Source organism: Astatotilapia calliptera, chromosome 12 (assembly GCF_964374335.1).
Source record: "Astatotilapia calliptera chromosome 12, fAstCal68.1, whole genome shotgun sequence".
Classification (NCBI taxonomy): Eukaryota; Metazoa; Chordata; class Actinopteri; order Cichliformes; family Cichlidae; genus Astatotilapia; species Astatotilapia calliptera.
In genome coordinates this window covers 12,350,699-12,375,888 of record NC_137433.1, presented here as the reverse complement: position 1 = coordinate 12,375,888, position 25,190 = coordinate 12,350,699, and the positions used below count along the sequence as shown (strand labels likewise).

Genomic DNA, 25,190 nt, shown 5'->3' with positions numbered 1-25,190 from the left:
TTACTATGGTACTGTAAAATTTGTGTAAACTGACAGCTGTGCATTCAGTGCTTCCTACAAGAAAGCACTTCACTCTAGATTCAAAATATAGCCTCTTAAAAGGTTTGGTGGGTTTGAAGAGCAGTACCATTCAGGGAAGCCAGCCATATTGAAGACCTGGGCAGGCAGTAATCATGGTCAAACTCTGGTGAGGCTGTTGAAGATACGGGGAGCTGGTTTTAAGATATAATCAAGCAAATATTGCACCTCTTAATTTATAGAAAAGATTATTAAAAAAAGAAAGAGAAAAATCAGTCATTTATGCTTCTAGACAACTGAATGCAAATTTAATGCCACTCCCCTTAAAAGTGTAGAACCTGATTCAGACACACATTTCTTTCTATAAGAAAATCTGCAGGTTACAAACTAAGTCCAGAATCTGCAATATGAATAAAACCAAGAATAAATTTTCTCCCATTTTACTATTAGAATTTTAAAAATGAAATCAAATCATGGGAGTAGTCCAGGAAGAATTCTTCGAAAAGTGTCGAAGAGTCAATAATGAACATAAAGATTTCATAAATGCATGTCTGAATCTGGTCCTGCGGTTTTACCACGCTGATGCACTTTAAGCAGGACTCAAGACAGAGAAATTGGACACCTGCAAGCAGCAATGTGCATAGTGGGGCATTTTCTGGCTTCAGTCTCAGTTTTGAGTGCCAATAACAGGGCAGCCACATTCTTTCTGACTTGACATTTTCACACTAATTGGCCATAATTAGAAATTAGATCCAATTAGTGGTAAATAGCAAACATGACTCACGCAAGGTTTTGAAATCTCTCCCAGAAGTTTGACTTTCTGCAAAATTACCCCCCACACTGAGCCCACATAAAAATGTGACCATATGATACACCAGACAATTTAGTGGATTGTGATAAAAGGACGGACTTTGTCCAGTTGTGAAGGCATTCACCCCATTAGAACTACATGCATATAAATGGCAAAGCAGGTGGTAAAAGCAAGCAGGCAAAGAGGTAGCAGGCAGGTAGGTAGGTAGGTAGGAAGGAATCTGGAAAGGGTGACAAAACTGGCAACATGGGCAATATGGCTGCGTTATTTGCACATTCAAGCTCAACATGATACATGGGGTGGGTGGACAGATGTCACAGTTCTTGTCACATGGAAACAATGTCCAAGACTCTTTGGTCCAAACAGCACTCGGCCTTTACAGTTCAGGAAATTGAAATCAGCTCTGCTGCACAGTCATTGTGTAAGTATGCAACAACCACTGGAATAAAAAAACAAACAAACAAACAAAAAATACAGCCTATCTTGCAATACTTAAAGTGTTGTCCCTTAATTTAAAAGAAAGGCAGTTAGGCTTACAGTACACACCGCAAGAACATAACAGATGGTTAGTTCGTGTGAGTCAGTAAGGTCTCTTATAATGTTAACTGTACACGCGGTAGTATATTTACATTGCTGAAAGCAATATTGTGCTATTAGCACATTACTACATAGAACTATCAAATTTTTTTTTTTTTAAGAATTAAAATTTTCTACTTTCATTTCCAGCTTCATGAGAAAAATCACATTTCACAAAAACAATTCTGTTTATCAGCGCTGACATGTCGAGCACATCGAGCGTTCTGAACATGTTAAACTAGATTTTTATCTGCATAATAAAATCCAAACACCATCAAGTTTTTCTACCTGCAGACCGAACTAATCTGACCTCTGCCGTCTAAAAATGTGTGTGTATAAATACTGAACTTCCATTTATTTATTTAATACTAAATGCACTTAATTACAGATAAAAATCCCTCAAATACATCATCCAACTTAATCAATCTAACCTTTCACTTCTGAGCTGTGCAAGGCATGCATAAATATTTATAGGACTTTAAATTCAAGAATCTACCAGGTTAAAGTAAACTAACTGGTTATGCTTAGCAGCAGACTTTGAACAAGTACCAGTCACAAGTCTTAATAAAAATCCAGATCACTGAGAATTTTCAGCTTTTCTTGGTGTGATAAACAGCAGCTCATGTATGCAACCCCTATATCAGCAACAGAACAAATGCTGGATGTTAAAAGCCTGAGGAAGTTGCAACACAACAACAACTATTACATATTAGGAGGGGCAAAGTGATAGTTAGGAAAGAACATGGTGCCAGCAATAAAGAGCCACAAGAGAAGGATATGCCACCAATACACCTACACACAGATATATGCAAACCCACAGGCCTTAATGCTCTGTCATACCCAACCTTGAAATCTGTCTCTTTCCACACTGCTGCTGCAAATTAGTCAAATAATCAGTAGCCATATTGCCCATTTCACCACATCCCAATCACCCAGTGCACAGGAATCATTGTAACTGAAACCAAAGCAATTAAGCATGGTGATTAGCAATCGGAACACTCCCCAGTGGGCGTCCTGTCCCAGCGCAGAAAGAGCTCCAAAGAGCCCGACCCCTGAGACAGTGTCTAGGACTGGGACTGTACCATCAGCCTGCCGCTCCTCATGCCGCTGCTGCTGCCACTGTTGCCTTCGGAGTGTTTTGCGTTTGGCGTAATCGTGGTCAAACGGCGTGGCCACATAAGGAGGTGATGTCAGACCTGGGGTGACAACTGATGGAATGGATGAGTTAAGGACATTCCCTATACAGACTGAGGGACAGTTAAAGTCTTCATCCATCATAGAGGGCGGTTTCTCCCTGAAATAAATCAAAAACAAGAATAAGTTCTTCTGCATGATTTTTTTAAATTTGACTCTTATATCACACTTCTTGTGTTGTATTTTTTATAACTTACTTCTCATGGGCCCTTGGCATGCTTGGCATACTTTTCTCTTCTCCCCTCGCAAATGGTCCTGTAGCTGCTTCAACCAGTAAGTTAAACAAGAGCTCGTGTTCCAGATCTGGCTCATCAGCCTCTAGTAGTTTCAGGATGGTGGCACTCAAACGGAAATGCAGCTAGAAGAAGTTTAATATATGCAGAGAATGTCTTTAAAATGTGAATGTTTCCAGGCAGTAATCTTACATAACACAGCACTGATGTAACACAACTAGAAACTATTGGGAGCCACATGTCACAGATAGCATACCTCCAGGGCTTCCATGGCCAGGTCAGGAGGATTATGGTAATGGATTTTACGGGGGTATCTGGCAGCTTCTTCGTGCAGATAGTTTGCTGCCTATAAACACAGAAAAGGTGAGAGTCACCAACCTGACAATCATCTGCCAAATGAAATTAACTCCTAAACGCATAAAAAAAATGCCTGCTGAAATCACGGGTCATACAGTTCATGTGCTTCCAACAATCTAATCAGAACAACAGAGTTATGACTAACTGTTCTGCCAAAGGGAAGAAAGAGACAAGAAAAAGAAAAGAAGGAAACATCTTGCGGGAGTGGAAGGGCAGTGATCTTTGCTTCTGTAGGTGGATTATGAAACAACACCAGAGAGAAGAAAAAAAAGAATACATCAGCAATCAAAGGTTGATTACAATGACTGGAACAGTCCTCGTGGTTTTTGTGTTATTACTTAACTAATATCTAATGAAACTGAAAGGAATACATTTAACGTTGTGCTATCCTTAGAAAAGTTCCAGGCAAGTCACACCTCAATACCAATGTTTATTATTAAACATCAATTATTTAAAGAGTTCCTGACACACACAGTATGTAGGATCATTTAAACCATAGGTGTCAAACTCTGGCCCGCAGCCTAATTACATTTGGCCTGCGAAGCCATACAAAATTACCATTAGAGCTGGCCTGCCAGTATTATACAGTGCATGTACTGCTAATAATACAATTCCCAGAATGCTCTGTTGGTGTTTTGGCACGTCAGTCATGACAGGACCCATTAGCACCCTCTCCTCTGTTGACCATAGTCATAGCAACCATGCAAATACTGCCATGCTACCTATCCCAAAATGGCAAAAAGAAAGTCAGAAAACAGGAGCTTTCTGGACAGGTGGGAGAATATGATGAAAATTTGATAAATGATAAAATGATAAAATTTAATTCAGAAGGCTGCAAATACAATTTTTATTTAAGAAATTAATTCCACTGATGTACTATTTAATTGGAATTTTGATTTTGCATGTGTGCAATATTAAGTTATATATACATTTATATAAGTTATATATATTGTTTAGTATTAAGCTTTGCTTGTTCCATATTCAGTTTTTCAGCAAAACTTGTTTGAGTCCATAAGAAATGATTCCTTGTTATATTTGGAGGAAGATTTTTTTTTTCAATGAATATTAATGTTAGCCCGCGAGTTTGAGCCACTTTTGAATTTTGGCCCACTGTGTATTTGAGTTTGACACCCCTGATTTAAACAATGTGTCTAGCCCTGTGATACTCAAACTGTGGGGTAAGCAACCCTGGTGGGGCAAAACCAGGGGAAAATATGATGGTAAGATTTTCTGATGGAACATTGATGAATCGTATTGAACGTTAGCGATTTATATTTTAAATTTTTTTTTTTACAAAATGGGAGAACCACTGGTCTAGCTTCTTGTCACCAAACCACTTCACCTTTTTATAAAGCTGCAGATATCCCGCCGGAGGCTGTCTACGTTTCTCTGCTATCTTTCCCAGCATGTAGTGAATCAGCCACTCTTCTTCGTCACTGTCACCCTCACAACGGGAGGCGCCCTGAAAACACTGAAAGGCCGTCTCCAACATGGAGTCTCTCCTTTCTTCCATCTGAAACACCACAGACACACAAACATGCACATGTTGGAAACATCATGAACGTTGTAGCTCAAGGGGGTAGATTAATTGACTCTATAAAGACTGCCAGTATGGAATGAGCAAGAAGTGGCCCAATGCAATCGGTGAGTTAATGTCTTTAAAAAAAAAAAAAAAAAAAAGGTGAACGGATAGGAAACACAGGTGAGTTATATGTCAGAGCATGCCTCACCTGTTTAACCACCTCAGGGGGAAGCTCACTGCGCCACTGTTTGAGCTGCCGTGAAGCAAACGAATGCAGCGCATATGACATGGTACCATACTCTATCCACAATGACAGATTGGAGCTGTCGATCTCCAGAGCCCTCTTAAAGCAGTTAAGCACTGCTTGGGAGTGCTTCCATATGGGAACGTCGCTTTTCAGCTCATTGGAGTTGAGCTTGTCTTGGATACGGCTGGCCCTCGCTAAAGCCATACCTGCCCAGGAGTCAAACCTAAAGCAAGACGAGGAAAAACACTTCAGTATTCTCACTGCATTTAAAAGTACACTATGTTACTTTATAAAAACAAACAAATACAAACAATTCCTCTGCACATCCAATTTTGTGCTTTTTTCAAACAAAAATTACAGTAAACCTTAACTTTAAAACATTAAGAACAAAAAATTGATTACTCTGTGCAATGAGCTACCTGTTAGGAAAAACACATATGTCATGCATATAGAACTTGATGGCTTTGGATTGCTCCTTGTTCTTAAAATGATAGTCCGCCACAAGGTAGTAGATCTCATTGATGATCGGAGGTGCAGGAGCACTGCCCTCGGGAAGGCATGGAGCCTTAAAGAGAGAAACAAAAAAATCTTAATTAGACGAGACTGTTACTGACTTCAAGGCTTTTAAAAAATATATTAAATATATATAAATATTATAGCAAGGAAGACCCTGTTTATAACGTCCAAGTCACTTAGTGCTTCTCACTTCTTCACCATGGCCCCACAAACTGACCTTTTCTGTCATGTCCTCAATGTAGGCTGCCACTTCATCCATTGTGAGGACGGGAGTGTCACTTGGGGGGGCGATGCTTGCAAACCTCCTCAGCAAATTGGCCAATTCTGCAGACACTGTACTCGTCTTATAGCTGTCAAACTCAGGCAGCGACTTTGGTTTGAAATACTGAAACATGAAGAGGGCATCGCTCCACAGAAGCTCAACCTTAAAGCAGAGTAATACCACGGGAAATTAATACCTGTGTAACATACATGGCTACAGCAATTACTGCTAAAAGGTCCCAATAAGACTATTCTTTCATTAGTTACAGTGTACAGTTAGGACTCCAGCCACTGAAAACCAATGACATACAACTGTGGGAATGACCGCCACCTCGTGGCTAAACGCAAGTACTACAAAAATACAAGAGATTGGGTACTTTACACACAAACCTCCTGCTGAGTCACTTTATCTCTTATAATATAACACGAGTTTACCTTTTTCGCTCCCTTTGACTCTTTATCTTCAATCAAATGTAACTATTTACAGAGAACTCTGTCAAGCATCTCCTATAGTGACAAAGCAATAAAGGAAGCATGCTGTTATATACTAAATATTTCATTATCTTGTGAGTTACTCAAAGACAATTTCACTAAATTACGGTAAAAGTCTAAAAGCCCACAAACCACAATTCTGCTGGTAAGTCGTTAATCTAAATGTGGTTGCATTTTTCCTCACACACTGAATCAGTGCCATTAACGCTATTTCACCGGTGCAATTTATTTCAGTGACATCAGAAGTGTATTCCTCACCAGCAAAACAACATTAATGGATATAACAGACTTTTTCTGTGTGTCATGAGGGCCTGTCTGAGTCATCAGCCCTCAGCTAAACAACTCACTATTTATGCAGGTTTGTCAGTACCACTGGGAAATCACACAAAATAGTCCGACCTTAAGTTACCTCTCAGCAATTCTGCCTGTTCTTCAGGTATTGACTTTTGGACTATGTCATTAAATTAATTAACTTCTGCTTGGCAGAGCCGCTTGTAGATCAAACACCAAACTATAACACGTTAAATCAAGCAGAGTGTTTTAAGCATCTATAACCTGTGGAGATGAATGATCTTCAAGGTAGCGGGCCTTGCTCTTCTTACTGGGGTAGGCATATAAACAGAAAAAGCACTGTTCCAGGGCCATTTCCAACTCCTCCTTGTAGGGGTGAGAGTCACTGCTAGTAGAGGCTGCAAATTCTTTTTCCAAAACTCGCACCTAAACCAACAAAAACAAATATTTAAAAACATTTTCATATGTTTTTGAAAAAAAGAACAAAAAAACGAAGTAATGTACAGCCTACATGTCAGGCTGTACATTACTTTGTTTTGTTTTTTTTGGTGTTGATGTAGCATTTGCAGAGAGCAAACAAACTTACAAAAAATTTGAGAAGGGCTCCGTCTGAGCTGCAGCACAAGGACCGACGGCCAAGATACTCGTGGGCCGTGTTTAGAAGCATCAGGGAGGAGGGCAGCATGGGGGTGTCTGAGTCCTCTAAAAATTAAGACTTGACAGTGTCACTCAGTGTAACAACTGACATGGCATATACAGTACACTGAAGGAAAACTAAAAAGCATAAAAGCAAGATATCAACAAACCTTCATCATCCCCTACAGACATATGCTGTCGAAGCATACAGTCAAAGGCAGCCTCTTCGTGCTTGATAATGCGATACAGGATAATCCAAGGCAGGACTGAGAAGAAAAATGGCTCCTTGGGATCATCAGAAATGGTCATGCTAAGATCAATCAGCTGAAACGCAAACCGACAGCACAATAAATTAGCAATCTAAAAATTAAGTGTATCGGTACCTTAATGTTGCGTGAATTAAAGCATTACTTAAGGCGAACAGAAACTCTCTTTGAACCTGGATTAGGTTGTTTGCCAGTCGAGCCATACTAGAGAAGTGGGGGACATTGCTCAGAAGCTCCGCCTCTTTATTGAAGCAGACCTCGATGCCATCTAGCAACTTCACAATGGTGCTAACCCACTCCTCCTTGCTAGGTGGAGAGCTGCTTGGAGCAGAGTTGAGCTGCTGGAGGGCTTCATTCAAGGCCAGCTCGCTGCACTCCAAACACTGCTGGTAGTCCTGCAGCTTCAATAGTGAGTTCTAGGACACAGGGTTAGAAATAATTACGCATTTCAAATCGTTTAGCGATTCCACTGATATCACTGTAGTTTGTCTAACCTGTAGTAACGTCAACTGTGCGGGACGCTCAGGTGTTGAGCTCACAAACTCCAGAGGTTTGCTCCTGCTCCCATAATTAAGGGTGGGCTGCAGCAGACGCACCACTGAGTCGAAGTCCGATGACTCAAAGAGGCGCTGGATCTCTTCCAAAGATTGACAGCGCTCCAGACACTTTAGCCTTTTGTCAATCTGTGTGTGGGAACAGAGAAAACCCACCAAAAACACAGTCAAAACATCTACAAAATAAGCACTTCGATATTTTCAAGCTTAAATTGCTATGAAAGAAATGAATGCTTAAAAATTCCCCTCTCTCTTTTACATACGCCATATATACATACATTTATATATTACATAATTAAGTATTTTGATTCTGATAAACCCCATAAGAGAGAAATGGGAAATATATTAATAAAAGAGAAAATATATATACTGGCCAGCACACAAACCTCCTCTACAGAGATTGCTGCATCTACACGAAGGTTAGGCAGGTTGATTGTGTACTGTTTCCCATCTGGGCTCTTTGATTTGCTCTGCAAAAGGCCTACACAGACATCATAGCTCTCCAGAGCCAATTCCATGTCCCCCTGTCAAAACAAGAAATGCACTGTTACTGAGTGAAAAAAATAACTCAATAATAATCAAGTAAAATATAAATAGACATATAAACTTTACCTGCAGGGCCAGGAATCGTGCCTTTAGCCAGTATACTCGCACCATGACATCCAGCCAGTCATCCTCAAACAGATCTCTTTGAGATGCACCAAGAGCGAGAAGTAATAAATCACCCTGGAAGTGCTGCCCAGGAAATTCTGAGTCAGTGGTATTGTTTCCAGAGCCACAGCTGCTTCTTCTAGGAGTAACTGGATAAGGAATTAAAATATGAATGCAAGCCAAAAATAAACAATGAATTTCCATTGTAAAACAAATACTACATATCATCATGTTCAACTTCAACAGTGACTCCAACACCTTTTAGATCATTAAGCCAAATTTAAAATGCTAGATAAATGGCAACACATTTCTCACATTCAGGCTCTTGAATGCTTTGCTCAGTAGTGTTATTTGTCCAAATTGATCTTTTCAAAATCTACTAGGCTATGAGAAAAATTATGAAGCTCACTCAGACTTACCAGCCTTCCCTTTGCTGTGTAACCATTGCTCCAACTGCAGTTCCATACAGGCCAAGCTCATTGTCAACATCCCCTGCATACGTTAAAAAAACAAAAAAACAAAACTAGATCCTTAGAGAAAAGCCTTAAAGGGCTTAAAGTAAATTAATGTTAAGCCATAAGCATGATGATAAAAGACATTCAAGCAACCATAAAATTAACCAACTTTCATTTACCCGGATATGTTGGTTGCTGCAGTCCCGAAGGAGAGGATTAGGAAGACCGTTACTGTGCTTCCTCCAGGTCTGATAGACCTCCAAGACCACAGCAGTCAAGCCCCGGGGCCACTCCTCCATGAATTTCTGACCCACTGCTTTCAGATAGCGCATCATCAGGTCCAGTATACCACCATTGGCCATATTGTCAAGTAGGAAGTTGTGGACATCTTGTTGTTCTGGAGGAAGGAGTGGACAGTGTGTTAATATGATGGAAACACCAAAATGAGATATGATATTGTGAATACACATTTAGGATGCACCACATACCAGACTTCATGTATTCAACTGAGTCCACAGGTAAGCAACTCCCATGCAGAGGCTGTATGTCATCCTTGCCATCACACTGTGTCTCGAGATTACTGAGGCTCTCATCGTCATTATCAGGATCAAATTTCTTTAGCCTAAGAGAAACCAGAAAAATACTTTTACATCAACAAAACTATAATAGACCTGTAAGATTTACGCATTCTACATAAGGTTCAGTAAAGAGCGGCTACCTAGAAGGTAGGTATTTAAAAAGCAGTTCCTGAAAATCAATCTTCTCCTCCTTCTTGCATTTAGTGTTTCGAACACGTGCAGAGCGCCGCTTTGCCGTTTCCCCGCTATCTTCTACCACGCGTTTCCGTTTCGGCGCTTTCTTCACCTTATCTGTGAGCGACACTTCCATTGCTGTAGCTGTGAAGATTTGAGAACATTTAAATGGCTACAATAACAACAACAATAATACTTTTAATTGATACAAATAATCACATTGAGAGGCAAGACAAACAGCACTGACCAACAGGTGGAACAAAGGTGTTGACCTCTACAGTGGACTGACTGGTGGCAATTTGAGGTTGATTGCCAGATTGAGCCATCACTGCTGGCTCAGTGAAGACCACTGGAGGCAGGGATGAACTGGGGCTGCTGCTTAGCACTGTGGTCTGGCCCATACTGACAGGGCTGCTTGGCTGGGGGATGTTCTGGAGGACGTTTGGGTCACGGTACTCTGACAAGTCAATTCTGCGGCCAAGACTTGGGCGTGGTAGCTCACACGTGGTCTGATGTCTGTACATTGCAAGGAGACTTTCACCCAGATGTTTCCATCTGCAATAAATACAGAAGATATAGCAAAAAATTTGGTCCGGTGATAGGTTTGTAGCATAAACCTATTCGCTGGAACGTTAAGGACAATTTACTACACAGCAAAAGCAAGACACAAGTAGGCAAAATTCTTTGTGTTACTCATGCATGAGGGAGAGAACCACAACAAGCGCCGTTCCTTCGCTTGACCCCAGTCGCTCTCGTCCGCTCCCCCATAACATTGTTCTTTTATTGAGCTCACATGAATATACATAGGTTCATTAACATAAGACGTCTACATACACACAAAGAGTACCTTGCCTGTGCATTGCATAAGTATGTGTGTGTGCGTGTGTGGGGTCAAGATGCGACTCCCCAAAGCTGGTGCCAGGAGTCTAGCGGTCCATCTAAACAAAAGGCTCTTACACTCAAACAGATATACGTGTGTTTGCTATACCATATATCACCAAGAGAAGATATGACCTCTCCTAGGAGGTGTGTGATCTATGCCAGAACACTCTGTAGAGGAGTGAACGCACCCCCCTCTTCATGCTACACAGAGTTGTTACAGACCTCCTAGGATGAGACATTCTTTCAATCTACAAATGATTATATACTTCTAAGCATATATGACTAATTTTTCTAAGCATAAATGACAATAAACAATACAAATCTAACAGATTCTGCATTTTCTGCTGATGTAAACCATAGCATTGTAATAATTAACAATAATCTGTTCTCATTAAAACAAATAATCTATGGTTAAATGCTGACTGTGTGATGAAATGACGCAGACAGCAACAACAGCAGAGCACTCACGAGAAGCTGTGGATGGGCTGAATGAGTACAAGGTCAGGTTTTGGTTCAGAAAGAGAGAGAGCCTGCCTGCGCCTCCTTATCTCTAGTGCCTCTTCCATAATGGATTTGCGTTCCTCTTCTTCTACTTCCACATAGTGAATAGAAATATCACTGAGAAAAGTTTAAAAAAAAAAAAAAAAGACGGAGACAAGTTTGTCAGTCATGGAAAAGTATGGTGCAACTCGTAAACAGATTAAGAACTTAAAAGAAAGTTGCCTTTACCATTTCATGAACATCTGCATCGTATCCCTCTTCAGACAAGGTTGTTCCTCAAATATTTTTTCCTTCAACACCAGACCTTTGGTGTAACAATGGTCCTTCTCTAGGGCTTTGGAAATGAAGTACAAACAGCCTGGAAATACATAGAGAAATGTTAGCTACTTTCCCCCCCATACATGAGCTCTTAACCTGACCGTGAAAAGCTTATGATGACATGTTACATACAGCTGTAGTCACTGAGTGTATAGAGTATAGTTATGAGGTTGTCCAGGCAGGGCCAGTGGTCAGGGTTACAGTGCAATCCTTCCTGGAATGCATGACGAGCCAGAGGAATGCGCACCAGTCGCACAGCCACCTGACCAATTTTGTACCACATGTTCACATCAGTGGAATCCAACATGACAGCCTGAGAACAGAGCAGAGCAGAATTTATAGTAAGAACACCTGCCAGCGTTATTCATTCGGTCATTGAATTTAATCAAGTTAAAGTGACACATTACCTCTAAGTAAAACTCCATAGCGGTCTCCAGGTCATCCCGTAACGCAGCCATACTAGCCAGATTTTTAAAAGTTGAATATTTCAGCATCAATCCGGGGTGCTTGAGGCCCACTCTCTGATCATCAGAGGGCATGGCCTGAAATATTAAGAGGATACATTAGATTCAACACCAAACCCATGGGGTCTTGATAAGATCAAGCAAGGTAAATAATGTCAACATGGCCAATTTTATTTACGCAGTGAAACTGAATTCTACACAGAAAATGGTTAACATGATATGTTCATAATGACACAAAGTATGAAAATGTATGTCCTGAGAAACACAAATGGAAGAAAATCTGCAACAATGTGTGAAACTTTAAATATCACAGATCACCACTTTAGTCCTCATGATCAAATGAGCCTCCAAGCTGGCTACGTGTGGCGTTTCAGTTTGAATGCTAAATGCACTGCACTGGTCTCATTGCAATTCACAAACATGGGATGCAGGATGAGCTCATCAGGTAGGGTGCTTAGGATGAGTTTCAGAGCTTGAGCCCTTTCATTCAGCTCCTGGAATTTTGGCACTTTCCTGTCAATTATCAACTCCTCCATATCATCTGCAGCCATGCAAATTATAGCCTCTTAATAGTTCATTTTTAAGTTTTTCTTTTCCAACATTTTGATAACAGCATCCTGGGTAGGTTCGGGGTCTCCTTCGCTGCCTTTATAAAAGCTGTTGTTAAGGTCTGCGCTGCTGATAAATTGATTTTCTCCAGCTCTTTAAAGAGAAACATCACAGCGTAGAGAGCCAACGGAGCAAGTGAGGCAGCGTCTGCTTCATTCTTTATGTCTCCCGTGGTCATCCTTGACCAAGCGATGGACTTCTGTGCGTGCACACATCCACTGATGCCGGTTTCACCACATTCAATCAGTCATGGAGACTGACAGAATGGAAACAGACAAGGATCTTGGGTGAGATGGCTGTCAGTGATGAGAATACCGGCGCACTGTTGACTGGATGGTGGAATTATAGAAAAAAATAAATGACCTCTATAGGTAATGCGCTAATTTTAGAACAGCTTTAATTTAAGGAGCGCCACAGTTGTTAGCACTGTTGCCTCACAGCTACTACGTCCTAATTACGAATCCACCATCTGATTGGGGGAAAGCTGTGTTGCGTTTGCATGTTCTCCCCATGTTTTTGTGGGTTCTCTCCAGGTACTCCGGCTTCCTGCCAGAGACCGTCTCAATGTGTTAGCCCTGCGATAGATTGCTGACCTGTTCAGGGTTTACCCTGACTCTCGCCCTGGGATAGCCGGGATAGCCCACCCACCCCCACAACCCTGAAAAGTGTAAAAGAATGGATAGATGGGCTGTTCTGTGCAACCATATTATTAGTTTGTGTTGGTGTGTTTACCTCTTTGAGCAGTGGAGTTTTGAGAAGCTCATGGTAGGCCTTGGCGGACTCCTCAAATTTATCATGTTTCTGCAGATCCAAAGCTTTGTGATATAAAGCGAATGCCTCTGCTTCCTATTGACAGAAACAAACGGGGGAATACAACTGACTTAATGGGATGTACAGAGATGAACGACTGCATCAGCAGATAGAACTAATATTGCTTATTCATCAGCATATAGTATGTAGCCTACTTGAGCCTCTTTTGTCTGACTCTTGCTGTTTCTCAGGGGATCTTGAGACTCGTCTGCAGCTGCCGAAGCAGCATTTAGTGCTGCTATGCGAATCTGTGTAAAAGGGCAGAGAGAAAACGCTTTACCATGCAGTAATCTGTCTTAGGCAAGGGAGTGTGCGCAGTTACAGTGAGGATGTAGCTGACGCTGTGATTCAAGGTCTTACCATTTTAATATTTGAAAAGCAGCTCTTCTGCCTTCACGGTTCGCAGATTTCGTTGAATGCAAGAAAAACAAAAAATACACTGCAAAGCCATTTAGTATGTCCTCTGTGTCTTTTCCATTTACTGTTATCTATTCATTTGAGTGTATGTGAGAGCTTTGGGCGTACACAACCTACAACACAGAAAAGCAATGCGAGCCGGCGTTTCTATCACGCCACGTATTTGCTCTTTAAAGAGGAGATTACGACCACTTGGGACCGACTAGCTCACATTACCGACACGCCATTCAAAACCAAATCTGGTTAACTTAGCTCTCTGTAAACGATATTTCGCTCTTAGCAAATATACAGAACTCTGGAGAGTAGATGCTAAACGTAGCTCACAGTTTCTCCAGCTAGCCGAAATTAGCAGAGACGTTTGTGAGCTAACTGTAGCTTGTGGTCCGCCGGACGACCGTCACTTCCAGAGCTCAGCGACTTACCATTCATTCTCAATTAAACTGCACCTGTAAAGTTTCAGGTACTCGAGCAACATAACAAACCCTGAAAACTCCGCGGCTACGAAGCAATTTAGAAACTTAACCTATACATCATCCTTTGTTGTTGTCAAATACGGATGAGACCCTGAGAATGTTTGCGTCACTGGATGACATTTGCCACCCGCCAATCAGTAACGTGGTCACTGATTGGTCAATACCCAGTGGGCGTACTCTTATGACCAACGATACTGTATGATATTGGGTGACACCGTCTGGGTTCGCTTTATTACTACATCGCCGTTCGCCTGCCGGAGGGGCAGCGCGACAAGGCATTTGAAGTGTCGGATATCCTGAGTTCCGACAAGGAAAAGAGCACGCCGACTGAAAGAGCATTTATTACATAGCTACACCTTACCCAAGGAATACACTAAGGTGGCCCAATTGTTGGAATTGAAAAGAATATTGTATATTATCCTAATCTGTGCAACAGAAACCCAACCTGCCAAATGCGTACTCTTGCATAGTGTTATTTTAAACTACATCGGTGACCAATCAGGAACCTCTATATATAAAATTGCAAATTAAAGTTTGGGGCAAAATCAGGTCGGTCAGAGGGATGCGCACTTGTTATTGGTTATATCTTTATTTTCCAAATGTGGATGCTCCGCGAAATAACATTATATCTTTATAATAGTGTCGTGCGTATATTTTAGTGGTTAATTAAAATGGGAAGAAATTATCCTGTTGCTGGTAATTATACTATCATTGATCATCAATCATACTAATTGAATAGACCGGTTTTCTCAGCAAGTAGCCCATTAAAAAGCCCCTCTGCGGTCTTAAAGCCTCACTGGGGCAGCAGGCTATTTAAACAGCACGATGTGCATGAGTGGCTCGTTACAATACCTGTGCCAGCTTCCTAAAAACGAATATGAACTTTTAATATGCAGAGATATGCTTATCCCCTCTTGACCAAAGTTAAAATAACTTCATCAGAAGCTAGGCTAACAGTAGTATCTCAAGTCTGCGCAGAGGTCCATTCGTTAGTGTGTACTAGTGTCATGGTCCACAGTTAGATAGGTAAGCAAGTGCACAGATTTGGTAAAGATAACACCGAGGGATTTGGGAACATCCTATTGCAACAAATACTTTGAGCAGAAAACCAGTAGCCTTGTACCTGTTTGTTTGTACATTTACTTGTTCTCATCAAAGTCCAAGCTATTAAATCTTCAAACAACTGTGTACAATCAGACAAAAAAATGTCTAAGCAAAATGTTGTGTTTCTCCTGCACCATTCATAACTTATCAATTATGCATTAATAATGGCAACATTTATTAATTAAATATTTTTTCTTGATTTGCGACACTCCAAAACTGTATGTAAACTGCAAAACTAACAGAAATACACGCAAAGTTTGTAGTAAAATACATAGCCATCTCATATTTTTTTCCAAGTACGTCTTTAGACCGGTTCTGTAGTTCGGCCTGTGCACTATAAAGCTGACTGCCCATGGATGGACGTGCATATGTTCTTGAGAATCCAATTCCCCATATTTACAAGATAAAAATGCAACCGTTTCCTGGAAAGCGTGGATGTTGCAGCATAAGCAGCACGTGTGCATAACATATAAAATGTTGAAACTGAGACATGTTGTTTTATGAAAAATATCGCTTCATTTTGAATGTAACACCAACCACATACAGTCGATGAGTATTATTGAATTAATTTATAATATATATATTTATTCACCAAATATACAGTTCATATTGGCTAAATCAATTCAATTCAATTTTATTTATATAGCGCCAAATCACAACAAAAGTCGCCTCAAGGCGCTTCATAGATACAGAGAAAAACCCAACAATCATATGACCCCCTATGAGCAAGCACTTTGGCGACAGTGGGAAGGAAAAACTCCCTTTTAACAGGAAGAAACCTCCGGCAGAACCAGGCTCAGGGAGGGGCGGCCATCTGCTGCGACCGGTTGGGGTGAGAGAAGGAAGACAGGATAAAAGACATGCTCTGGAAGAGAGACAGAGGTTAATAACAAATATGATTCAATGCAGAGAGGTCTATTAACACATAGTGAGTGAGAAAGGTGACTGGAAAGGAAAAACTCAATGCATCATGGGAATCCCCCGGCAGCCTAAATCAGGAGATAACAAGGTGTAAACGTGAACGTTTGTTATACATTAGTGCTTAAATATTTATAACCCTGTTTCCATCATGGGAACTTTCCTCACGTACTAAGAACCATTCGAGTGACTCGGGGTTTTTTTTAAAGGCGTGGATCAGGGTCTAAATGAAGTTCTGGAAATTGAACATTGTGATCAACATTGTGACATGCATGGGAAACAATCAACCACTAGAGGGCAAACTTTTATCTATAATCATGAGAAGATCCAGTGTGTGGGGGTTTCACCCTTTTTTCAGCACCCCAAGATGCTGAGCTGATTACCTTAGCAAACGTTTGCTGTGATAGTTGGATCATAATAGAAATTTCACTGATACCTTTTCAGACACTGCTGACAAATTGTATAAAATTATGCAAAGCAGTGGCTAAAAGATGGTTTCCCCTTTCTTCTGTAGTTTGCACAGATATGTGATAGAGAGATGAGGTCTTTGTCAGGGTTTCTGATGACGAACTGCAAGAAAACTGCAGCTTCTAGGTGTAACAGTATATCATCTTTGTCCTCACTGACCCTGTGTGTTGCAGTCCCTTGTTGCTCTTTCGTTGCTTCTCCCCCGCCTTCTCCATCCCTACACTCATCCTCACCCACCCCATCTCTTCCTTGGCTGAGACCGGCTGGCTGGCACTATTATCAATTCTTTCTGTCAGCATGCCTGCAACAAAAAAAAAAAAAGAAAAAAAAAAGCTTACGTCACAGTCATTACTGGCCCTATAAAAGTCAGAGTGATGCAGATTCACTGTGCAGTCGGCCCGGCAACATTCACAGACACAGAGCAGCCCGTCTCACTAGTCATGGCTTCCGCAGGCTTTGACCCTTACTTTTCTTCTGCTTACAAGAAGAGGGGAGTTGTGCGCAGCGGAGGATATGGGACTGGTGGAGGGGGAGCAGCTAGGTCTGTCTACTCCACCCACTCTGCCCCAGTAACTTCCTATGCATCTTCACGCAGAAGTTATCCTGCATACGCCCGAGCTACTTCCAGCTACTCCACCATTCTTTCTGCTCCTGTGCTTGCACCTGCTCCTGAGCTACGCCTTGACCAAGCAGCCCAAGTCAGCTCTGAGTTCAAAGCAGTAAGGACCCAGGAGAAGGCTCAGCTGCAAGACCTGAATGACCGCTTTGCAAGCTTTATTGAGAGGGTCCATGAACTTGAGCAGCAGAACAAGTTGCTGGAGACTGAGCTCCTGCTGCTTAGGCAAAGGCAGACGGAGCCATCCAACATTCGGGCCCTGTATGAGCATGAGATCCGCCAGCTCCGTGTAGCTGTGGAAGAGGCCCGCCATGAGAAGCAAGCAGCCCAGGACCACAGGGATCAGATGGAGGATGTGCTGAGGAACCTGCAGAAACAGTATGAGGAGGAAGTGCTTGGCAGAGAGGAGGCCGAGGGCAGGCTCATGGATGCCAGGAAGGGAGCAGATGAAGCCACACTGGGCCAGGCCGAGCTTGAGAAACGAGTCGAGACCCTGCTGGAGGAGCTGACCTTCCTGAAGCGTCTCTGTGAGAGTGAGATTGCGGAGCTGCAGGCCCAAATCCAGTACAGCGCAGAGGTGTCAGTGGAGATGGAGGTTGCCAAACCGGACCTGTCTGCTGCCCTCCGTGACATCCGAGTGCAGTACGAGAAGCTGGCACAGCGCAACCTGCAGTCAGCCGAAGAATGGTTCTGCAACAAGATGAATGTCATGACAGTGGGCGCCACTCGCACCACGGAGACTGCACGCAGTGCCAAAGATGAAGTTGGAGAGTACCGCCGGTTGCTTAAAGCCAAAATGCTGGAGATTGATGCCTGCCGCGAGATGAACCAAGCTCTGGAAAACCAACTACAGGAAGTGGAGGAGAAACAGAGTGGTGAGATTGCTGCACTGCAGGTGAGGCACAGAAACAAAGGAAGTGCAGTGACCTCTGTCTCTTTCCTGTGATAAAAAAAAGAAGAAGAAGTGATCCTTTGTTATTTTCTGTTACTCAGAGGAGTCACAGAGCAGATATTTAACTTATGTACATATAACATTTCTCTTTGTACAGGATACAATATGTGAACTGGAAGAAGAGCTGAGGGCAAACAAAAATGACATGGCTCGCTACTTGAAAGATTACCAGGACCTTCTGAATGTGAAGATGGCACTGGATATCGAAATTGCTGCATACAGGTAAGTGTCTTATACATAGTGTCCCACTGTCTTATATACTGGATGGTAATTGTGGAATACACAATAAAATGGGTAATTAGGCATTTCATCTTCTTGTAATGTGTGCTTTATCCTATCAGGAAGCTTCTTGAGGGAGAAGAGAATCGTTTGAATGTGGCAGGACCGATTTCTGTCACTGGGTACTCCCAAGCCATGTTTTCTGCTCCGTCCTATGGAAGAACGCAGATCTCCATGCATTCTCAGCTGAGCTCTGCAGCTCCATACCTGCTGAGCTCCCGCCTGTATACTACATCGCTGCCCACAGAGGAGACAATATCTGCAAGCCAAGCACAGCAGGCAGAGGCTAGCCCTCCCGAAGAGGAGGAAGAAGAGCAGGTGGAAGAGGAAGAGAAAGCTGAAGAAGAAGAAAAGGAGGAAGAAGAGGCAGAGCAGGAGGAAGGGGGGGAAGAAGAGGAGGAGGAGACAGCAGAGAAGGAAGGAGAAGAAGAAGAGGGAGAGAAGGAGGAAGAGGCAGATGCAGAAGGTTAGTGTGGTAAATTTCCATGTATGCCCCTGTGCGTGTCCCTGTGTGTATGTAGTGGGAAACTAATGTGACCTTTTATCTTTCTTCACCTCATTTTCATTGTGAAGAGGCTGAAGCAGAGGATGGAGAAAAAGAAGATGAGGAGGAAGGAGGAGAGGACGGCCAGCCTGAAGATGAGGAAGATGCCGAACAGAAAGAAACAGAGGGCGATGAAGAGGGTGAGAAGGAGGAAGAAACTGTAAAAGAAGAGGAAGCAGAGGCTGAAGAGAAAAATAGGAAAACAACAGATAAAAAAGTCTAACTTTACTCATTTTAAAAACAAAGTGCTAGCCTGTAGCTAAAAGGATGTTCCAAATCCTCTGGTGCTCCTATTTGCTCTGATGTCTCATTCAAACCAAATGAAAATATCTTAAAAAAGTGCTGGTGACCTTCACCTCTGTGTGGTCGACACGAGTGAAAGCTTGTACCTGAAAGCATGTATGCACAGGTACACTCTGCAAAAGATTAAAAAAAAAATGTATTTACAAAGACAGGATGTGTCAGGAGTAGGAATTCTGCTTGGTGGAGAAATGTTTGCTGGTGCTTTACCTTAACCAAAATATGCTTATGTAACTGCCTTGTATGTGCAATAGCCTTCAAGTCCATCGTGTGCTGCATTAAACTCCAATAAAGCCTTGAAGCCTTCTTAACCAGAAGCTATCTCCTGGATTTTCATTTTTCCATACAAAAATAATTTGCAATGGTGTGTTAAATCGAGTCACATTTAGCATAAATAAAACGCATAAAAAGAAAATCATATTCAGTGTCCAAGTCCTGTGACTCACTTGCACATGTCAGGATGGAAATTTTTCCTTCCTAATTAGCCCCTGAGCTTCTTTTTCTTTCATTCAGAGTCTTAAAGCAAAATGCTACTATTGCACTAGAATGTTAATGGAGGTTAATGGAAAAGTACAGAAATGGCAGCCAGAGGGCCTTGCTTCTGTTCACCACGATAAATCAGCTCACAACTGACTGAGAGGAGGAGGGCTGCAGCAAACCAGCACGGTCAGCAAGTCTGGATCATCTTAGGTCTTATTCAGCAAAAAAAAAAGAAAAAAAACACACACCAGTCCACAATTAAAATGCATGAAAAACAACACACGACACAATAAATTTTCAGTGTATCGGGCAAGCATTAATCTTTTAGCTTTTCAACATGACAAAGCCAATAAAGTCTCCTTAGATTTCCAGTAACTTGTGAAACCAAAGGCTGGTGTTAACGAATTGTGTTAAGCTGGCGTTTTAGGCTTTTTAAGTCAGCAGGTCGTCCGCTGTCCCGTCTGTGTTTGATCAGCGAGCTGACACCGGTGTTTTTTTCCCTGCTGCCTCACCCTCATCCACATCACTGTCCATAAATCAGGGCGCCCTGAAACCTTTATGACTCAGCTAGTCTGCTGCACCAAAGAATCTGGCAAAGTGTCAGCTCATGCAGAACAGCGAGGAGTGGAGGAAAAAGAGAGAGCAATTTCATTATTTCATTAGGGAGAAAGACAGACAGATTGAGGGTGGACTCGGGGGGTGGGGGCATTGGAATAGCTTGCTGCACTAAAACCTTGACAGAGGACAGACTGTCTTTATCCAGCAAATAGGTGGAGGATTTCAGGGCTTCCTTTAGGCATTTGCAGAGATGCAGTTCTTATCACTTAAGTAAACCCCAAACACACACACACACACACAAATGGGACACACAAGTGGTTAGAAGTGCTGCATCATATAATTTTAAGCACATAATGGCCCTTTTAATTCATTCAGCAGATTTCCTACTCAGTGTCGCATGTATAAAGGCAATGCCCTAAACACTGTGCAGTATCTTTTGCCACTCTCTCGCCATCCCCCATGTCCTCAATTTACCTCACTCGTTGCTACACACACCGCCATCCTCCTCGTTATGTTGCTCTTGGTTGCCACAGTAGAGTCGGTCCAGAGGAGCACTCCGTTTAATTATTAGAAATTCCACTTTAGAGTGAATTTGGCTTTGTGTTACACACACCTTTCACCACTCAGACAGAGCAATACAGCAAATGTTTTTTTTACTGGATTAAAAGACCACTAATTACATACCACTGGGTGGATTATAACACACAAACCACGCTGCACATAGAATGCTGAAAAGGGTATAAGGCTCCTCGGAGCAGAAATAGTAAACCACCAGTAGGATGTATTCTCCCACTTGCCTTCCATACAGCTAGGGAGCCTCGCAAGGTTTTGTGCATGTATGTGCCTACAGCTTGTGTGAAGCAGCTCAGGGCACAGTGGGGCACAGATCCCCTGTAAATGCAGCATATCAAAGCAAGGCTGTATTATTTTTTATCACATTTCATCTCTCAGATACTGACTTTCAGCTCGTGTTTCATCTGTCACATTTGGGCTGTGAACGGACTGGTGTATAAATCTTATGGCCCTCTTCCTCTTCTGGGCATAACACTATGTTAGAGGCAGGGAGGCCTATCACCGGGGCCCACCGGAGACCTCCAAGAGTTACATCCCTTTGATGAAAAAAAAGAGAGAGAGAGAGAGAGAGAAAACAAAGAGCTGGAGGTGCAGCAGGAGATATTGACAAAAACCAAGCTAAAAAAAGTGTCAGGATTGTACAGTAAGTGTAAACTCTTGTTTTATGATGTAGATGAAATTAACTGATTCAACTTTGTGTCAGATTTAGAAAGAAATTACTAGTCAATAGATATACATCCACTCCCGTGCAGAGATGGGCAGTAACGCGTTACTTGTAACGCGTTACTGTAATCTGATTACTTTTTTCAAGTAACGAGTAAAGTAAGGGATTACTATTGCAAAATCGGTAATTAGATTACCGTTACTTTCCCGTAGGAACGCTGCGTTACTGCGTTACTAAAACCGTGATTTTTTTTGCGAGAATGTCTCATGACAGTGACGTAAGCAAGTGTGACGTTGGTGACAGCAGCTGTGTGCAGATCAACAATGGATAATATATCGAGTGCGGGAGAGAGTATGAGCGTGCAGCGTTTAAAGTGTGGAAGTACTGACCTTACTTTGAGTTTGATTCCATAAAAAGTGACAAAAACATTAGCGTCCATCGTGCGTGGGAAGAAAACTTCTTTTTACAGCGAAAAAAACCCCTAAACTTCCGAGCAAGCACAGAGTAGCTACGACGTGATGGGAAACTCACAGAGAAACTCGCGCGGATTCTTCAACTGACCGCAGCACACCTGCACCAGGGTAACCTTCCGCCTACCCTGCTCCTGCTTTACAGGTGAAAATAGAGCAAAAGGACCGCTGAGTCTTTGACTTTATTTATTTTCTGCTGTGTTTTACTTGCATCTGTTTGAAAGAGTGAGTGAAAACACAAAAAATATTTTATTTTAAGTGCTGGAATGTGTAGAAAATAGGTTTAAATGTTAAACTAATTTATTCAAGTCAGAGAATGTTGCATATAATTAAATGTTTTGCTTGATGCATAAAGTTAAAAGATTAAAACTGATAAAACAAGTTTTAAAAAGAGACTTTTCCATTTGATTACATTTTGTATGATGGATTATGTAGAAAAAGTAGAATTGGGCTGAAAGATCTATCACTTTATCACCTCTTCAGGTTGTAAATCGTGTTTTTAAAAAGTAACTAAGTAACTAAGTAACTAAGTAATTAATTACTTTTGAAAATAAGTAATCAGTAAAGTAACGGGATTACTTTTTTGGGGGAGTAATCAGTAATTAGTTACTGATTACTTTTTTCAAGTAACTTGACCAACACTGCTCCCGTGTAAACACCCTGGATCATTTGACATAGTCAACATTAAAAATTGAATATAGACCTTCTGTTATGATCACTATCATTATAATTTCCAAAGGGTAAAAATCTCAGGAGTAATAGTGGTTTGTAGATTGTTACAAATATCATGAAAGTATCGATAATTTCAATATCAATGCCGATATTGGTATCGGCTCAATACTAGGGTGACTGATACGACCAAAATGTGCAGTCTGGCACAGCACTAATCTACAAAGCAGAATCCCAGCATTACTAATCTTTTGTGGTCTTTTATGGAATATTAATTAAGTTGTTTTGTTAAAACAAAAAGCTGCACTTTGATACACTCTGGTGTACATGCATAAGAAAACATGAGCATGAACTCTTTTTTTTTTTAAAAAACACTGCAGGAATGAATGCTTTCCATGTCTTTGGAAAGATGGTGTTTTCACCTTGAAAGCAGCACTTGTCGTCCAGATTATGGGTTTTAAATTGTGGGTGGGCGGGCATGTGCTCCCAGGCTCTGGTCCAGACAGTGATTGTGGTGGCACTGCAGTCTGTCTTTTTCTCTTTTTTTTGGATGGATGTTAAACACGGAAATCTGGATAAGAGTTGCAGCTCCCTCTGCTGATCTGAGAGAATGGTCTAATTAAAAAGCCTGTGTCAAAAGAGCCCTCACGCTGGCCTGGAAGGCAGCAGGCAGAGACCATTTCATTTAAAGAGGTTGCAAACTCCAGTTCTATAAATAGATTCTCATGTGTACATACAGCTTAGCTTCAATTTTCAGATGGCCTCATGCACCCACTTTCAGTGCTACAAAGAATGCTTCAGTGAGTCAGATGGAGACAAATGGGAAAGCCTCAGGGTGCATCCCTTCTCTTGCATCACAACCTGAAAATGAGATGTTAGGCATGTGGATACAAATGTGCTGAAGCTTGCTTGGACTATACCTGTGAAAGTGGAGGGTGTGATCACATATATTGACACTGTATATTTCCTTAAGTCATGTGAGGGCTACATTTATCGTCCTGTGGAAATAACACTGTTTATCTAATTAGGATCTTTGCACAGGAAATGTAGTGACACGTCAGCAGGCTTCAAAAGCATGCAGCAAACATGAGAAACAGAAGCTTTTTTTTTTTTTTCAAAACTACAAATGTCTCAGAAAAAGAAACAACAGAGAAAGTCAACAGGAGCCGGTGCCCCAGGATGTAGAGTTGTCATGCACTGGCAGGGCATTGACCTATCCTCAAAGAGCTGCTGGACTGAGCAATTACCTGTATCTGCAGCCTGACAGCCAGGTGGATGCCCAACCCCAATTTGCCTTTGGCATCTTGTGGTTCTGGCTGTGGACCTATAAATCCATTAAGCCTTTTTTGTCGACTTGTGTTTCAGGAACTGAACCGCCCTCCCTCAGAGGGGGCAGTGCGACTCTGTGCTCAGATCCCTTCCACTTAGAAGTCTCTGAGGCCTCCGTGCTTTCCTCACATTATACTAGAAAATCAGAATTCACTGAGTTTAGTAATTCCCGACGCTGAGGAAAAGTCAACTCAGGTCAAGCTTTATAACACTTCATACATATGGATGCCCATTGTGCTTCATCTTTGTGCATGCCGCAAAAAACAAAACAAAATGCACACACACGGGCATATGCGTTCAAGCTTTTCCCTGCAGAAAAAAACTCATCAAATGCAGCAGAAAATAACAAGGTGGACGCTGGATTGAGAGCTTATTTATTATTATTTCAGCTGTCTGTCATACTAGATGCACATTCATCTGTCCGACGATACACTGAGAAAGCCCGAGGCAATGTAAACGGATAGTGTATCCCGCAATAAAGACAAAAACATTACTGCTAGCTCTGATTTTTTTTTTATCTACCATATCAGCAGCACATCCTCATCACCAGGACAACTTCTTTGCTTTCATGTAGGAAGCTGAGAACAAACAGTGTTTATGTCCCAGCTGTTGTGGCTCTGAGCTGCTTGTGCAACCTGTTTCCATTTACTTTGCACATGTGCACACGGCTGGATTATAAACTGTTTTATTTCCAGAAAAAGGAGGCTTTATTATCAAAATACTGCACCTAGTCAAAGACTAGCGCAGGCGTCTGCCTGACCTGATCTAAATGAGACAATGAGGGCAAAAGGGGTTTCTAGTAAGGAACAGCCTGTCTCCTTCTATTGCTTATGGAGCATTAAACTTCAGGTGAACTCTGGGGTTCAGTCAGCTTGTAACTCGGTCTCTCGCGCTCTCTCTCTTTCAAACACACACACTAACACACCAGTGCACGCAGACACCCATCTAAATTTCATGATT

At 41.8% G+C, this 25,190-nt stretch overlaps 2 protein-coding genes and 1 long non-coding RNA gene across 8 annotated transcripts in view; 1 reads left to right on the top strand and 2 right to left on the bottom strand.

Moving 5' to 3' along the window:
- The window catches only part of cabin1 (calcineurin binding protein 1), a 37,495-nt gene extending 23,104 nt beyond the window's left edge, over positions 1 to 14,391 (bottom strand). For 2 of the 6 annotated variants that reach the window (XM_080308911.1, XM_080308912.1), the window contains exons 1-28: positions 14,256 to 14,391; positions 13,777 to 13,807; positions 13,572 to 13,664; positions 13,339 to 13,452; positions 11,941 to 12,075; positions 11,666 to 11,846; positions 11,444 to 11,573; positions 11,183 to 11,332; positions 10,080 to 10,387; positions 9,799 to 9,976; positions 9,569 to 9,702; positions 9,260 to 9,477; positions 9,045 to 9,117; positions 8,587 to 8,774; positions 8,361 to 8,498; positions 7,915 to 8,103; positions 7,594 to 7,836; positions 7,325 to 7,478; positions 7,105 to 7,220; positions 6,783 to 6,944; positions 5,692 to 5,898; positions 5,378 to 5,523; positions 4,920 to 5,181; positions 4,532 to 4,702; positions 3,089 to 3,178; positions 2,797 to 2,957; positions 2,488 to 2,699; positions 128 to 193 (exon numbers count right to left, since the gene is read on the bottom strand). In XM_080308911.1, coding sequence (XP_080165037.1) covers positions 128 to 193; positions 2,488 to 2,699; positions 2,797 to 2,957; positions 3,089 to 3,178; positions 4,532 to 4,702; positions 4,920 to 5,181; positions 5,378 to 5,523; positions 5,692 to 5,898; positions 6,783 to 6,944; positions 7,105 to 7,220; positions 7,325 to 7,478; positions 7,594 to 7,836; positions 7,915 to 8,103; positions 8,361 to 8,498; positions 8,587 to 8,774; positions 9,045 to 9,117; positions 9,260 to 9,477; positions 9,569 to 9,702; positions 9,799 to 9,976; positions 10,080 to 10,387; positions 11,183 to 11,332; positions 11,444 to 11,573; positions 11,666 to 11,846; positions 11,941 to 12,075; positions 13,339 to 13,452; positions 13,572 to 13,664; positions 13,777 to 13,807; positions 14,256 to 14,308 — 4,303 coding nt within the window. In that variant the 5' untranslated portion in view covers positions 14,309 to 14,391. The remainder of the gene's footprint in view (positions 1 to 127; positions 194 to 2,487; positions 2,700 to 2,796; positions 2,958 to 3,088; positions 3,179 to 4,531; positions 4,703 to 4,919; positions 5,182 to 5,377; positions 5,524 to 5,691; positions 5,899 to 6,782; positions 6,945 to 7,104; positions 7,221 to 7,324; positions 7,479 to 7,593; positions 7,837 to 7,914; positions 8,104 to 8,360; positions 8,499 to 8,586; positions 8,775 to 9,044; positions 9,118 to 9,259; positions 9,478 to 9,568; positions 9,703 to 9,798; positions 9,977 to 10,079; positions 10,388 to 11,182; positions 11,333 to 11,443; positions 11,574 to 11,665; positions 11,847 to 11,940; positions 12,076 to 13,338; positions 13,453 to 13,571; positions 13,665 to 13,776; positions 13,808 to 14,255) is intronic. The other 4 variants (XM_080308913.1, XM_080308914.1, XM_080308915.1 and 1 more) reach the window with 3 other exon arrangements.
- Positions 14,392 to 15,467: 1,076 nt separating this feature from the next.
- On the bottom strand, positions 15,468 to 22,347 carry LOC145432281 (uncharacterized). Its single transcript, XR_013912564.1, has 3 exons — positions 22,152 to 22,347; positions 21,485 to 21,634; positions 15,468 to 17,097 (listed from the first exon to the last, which is right to left on the bottom strand). It is a non-coding gene; the product is annotated as an uncharacterized LOC145432281 (long non-coding RNA).
- neflb (neurofilament light chain b) lies at positions 17,091 to 19,804 on the top strand. Its single transcript, XM_026188783.2, has 4 exons — positions 17,091 to 18,307; positions 18,462 to 18,586; positions 18,706 to 19,109; positions 19,217 to 19,804. The coding sequence occupies exons 1-4, from the start codon at positions 17,171 to 17,173 to the stop codon at positions 19,408 to 19,410; spliced, it is 1,860 nt and encodes a 619-aa protein (XP_026044568.2). The 5' UTR covers positions 17,091 to 17,170; the 3' UTR covers positions 19,411 to 19,804.
- Positions 22,348 to 25,190: the final 2,843 nt, after the last annotated feature.

Bases quoted from the DNA above. Each gene is read 5' to 3' on its own strand.
- neflb (XM_026188783.2), top strand. From the start codon at position 17,171: ATGCAGATTCACTGTGCAGTCGGCCCGGCAACATTCACAGACACAGAG. The intron at 18,308-18,461 runs GTGAGGCACAGA...CTCTTTGTACAG, and splicing joins GTGAGATTGCTGCACTGCAG to GATACAATATGTGAACTGGA. The intron at 18,587-18,705 runs GTAAGTGTCTTA...TTATCCTATCAG, and splicing joins ATCGAAATTGCTGCATACAG to GAAGCTTCTTGAGGGAGAAG.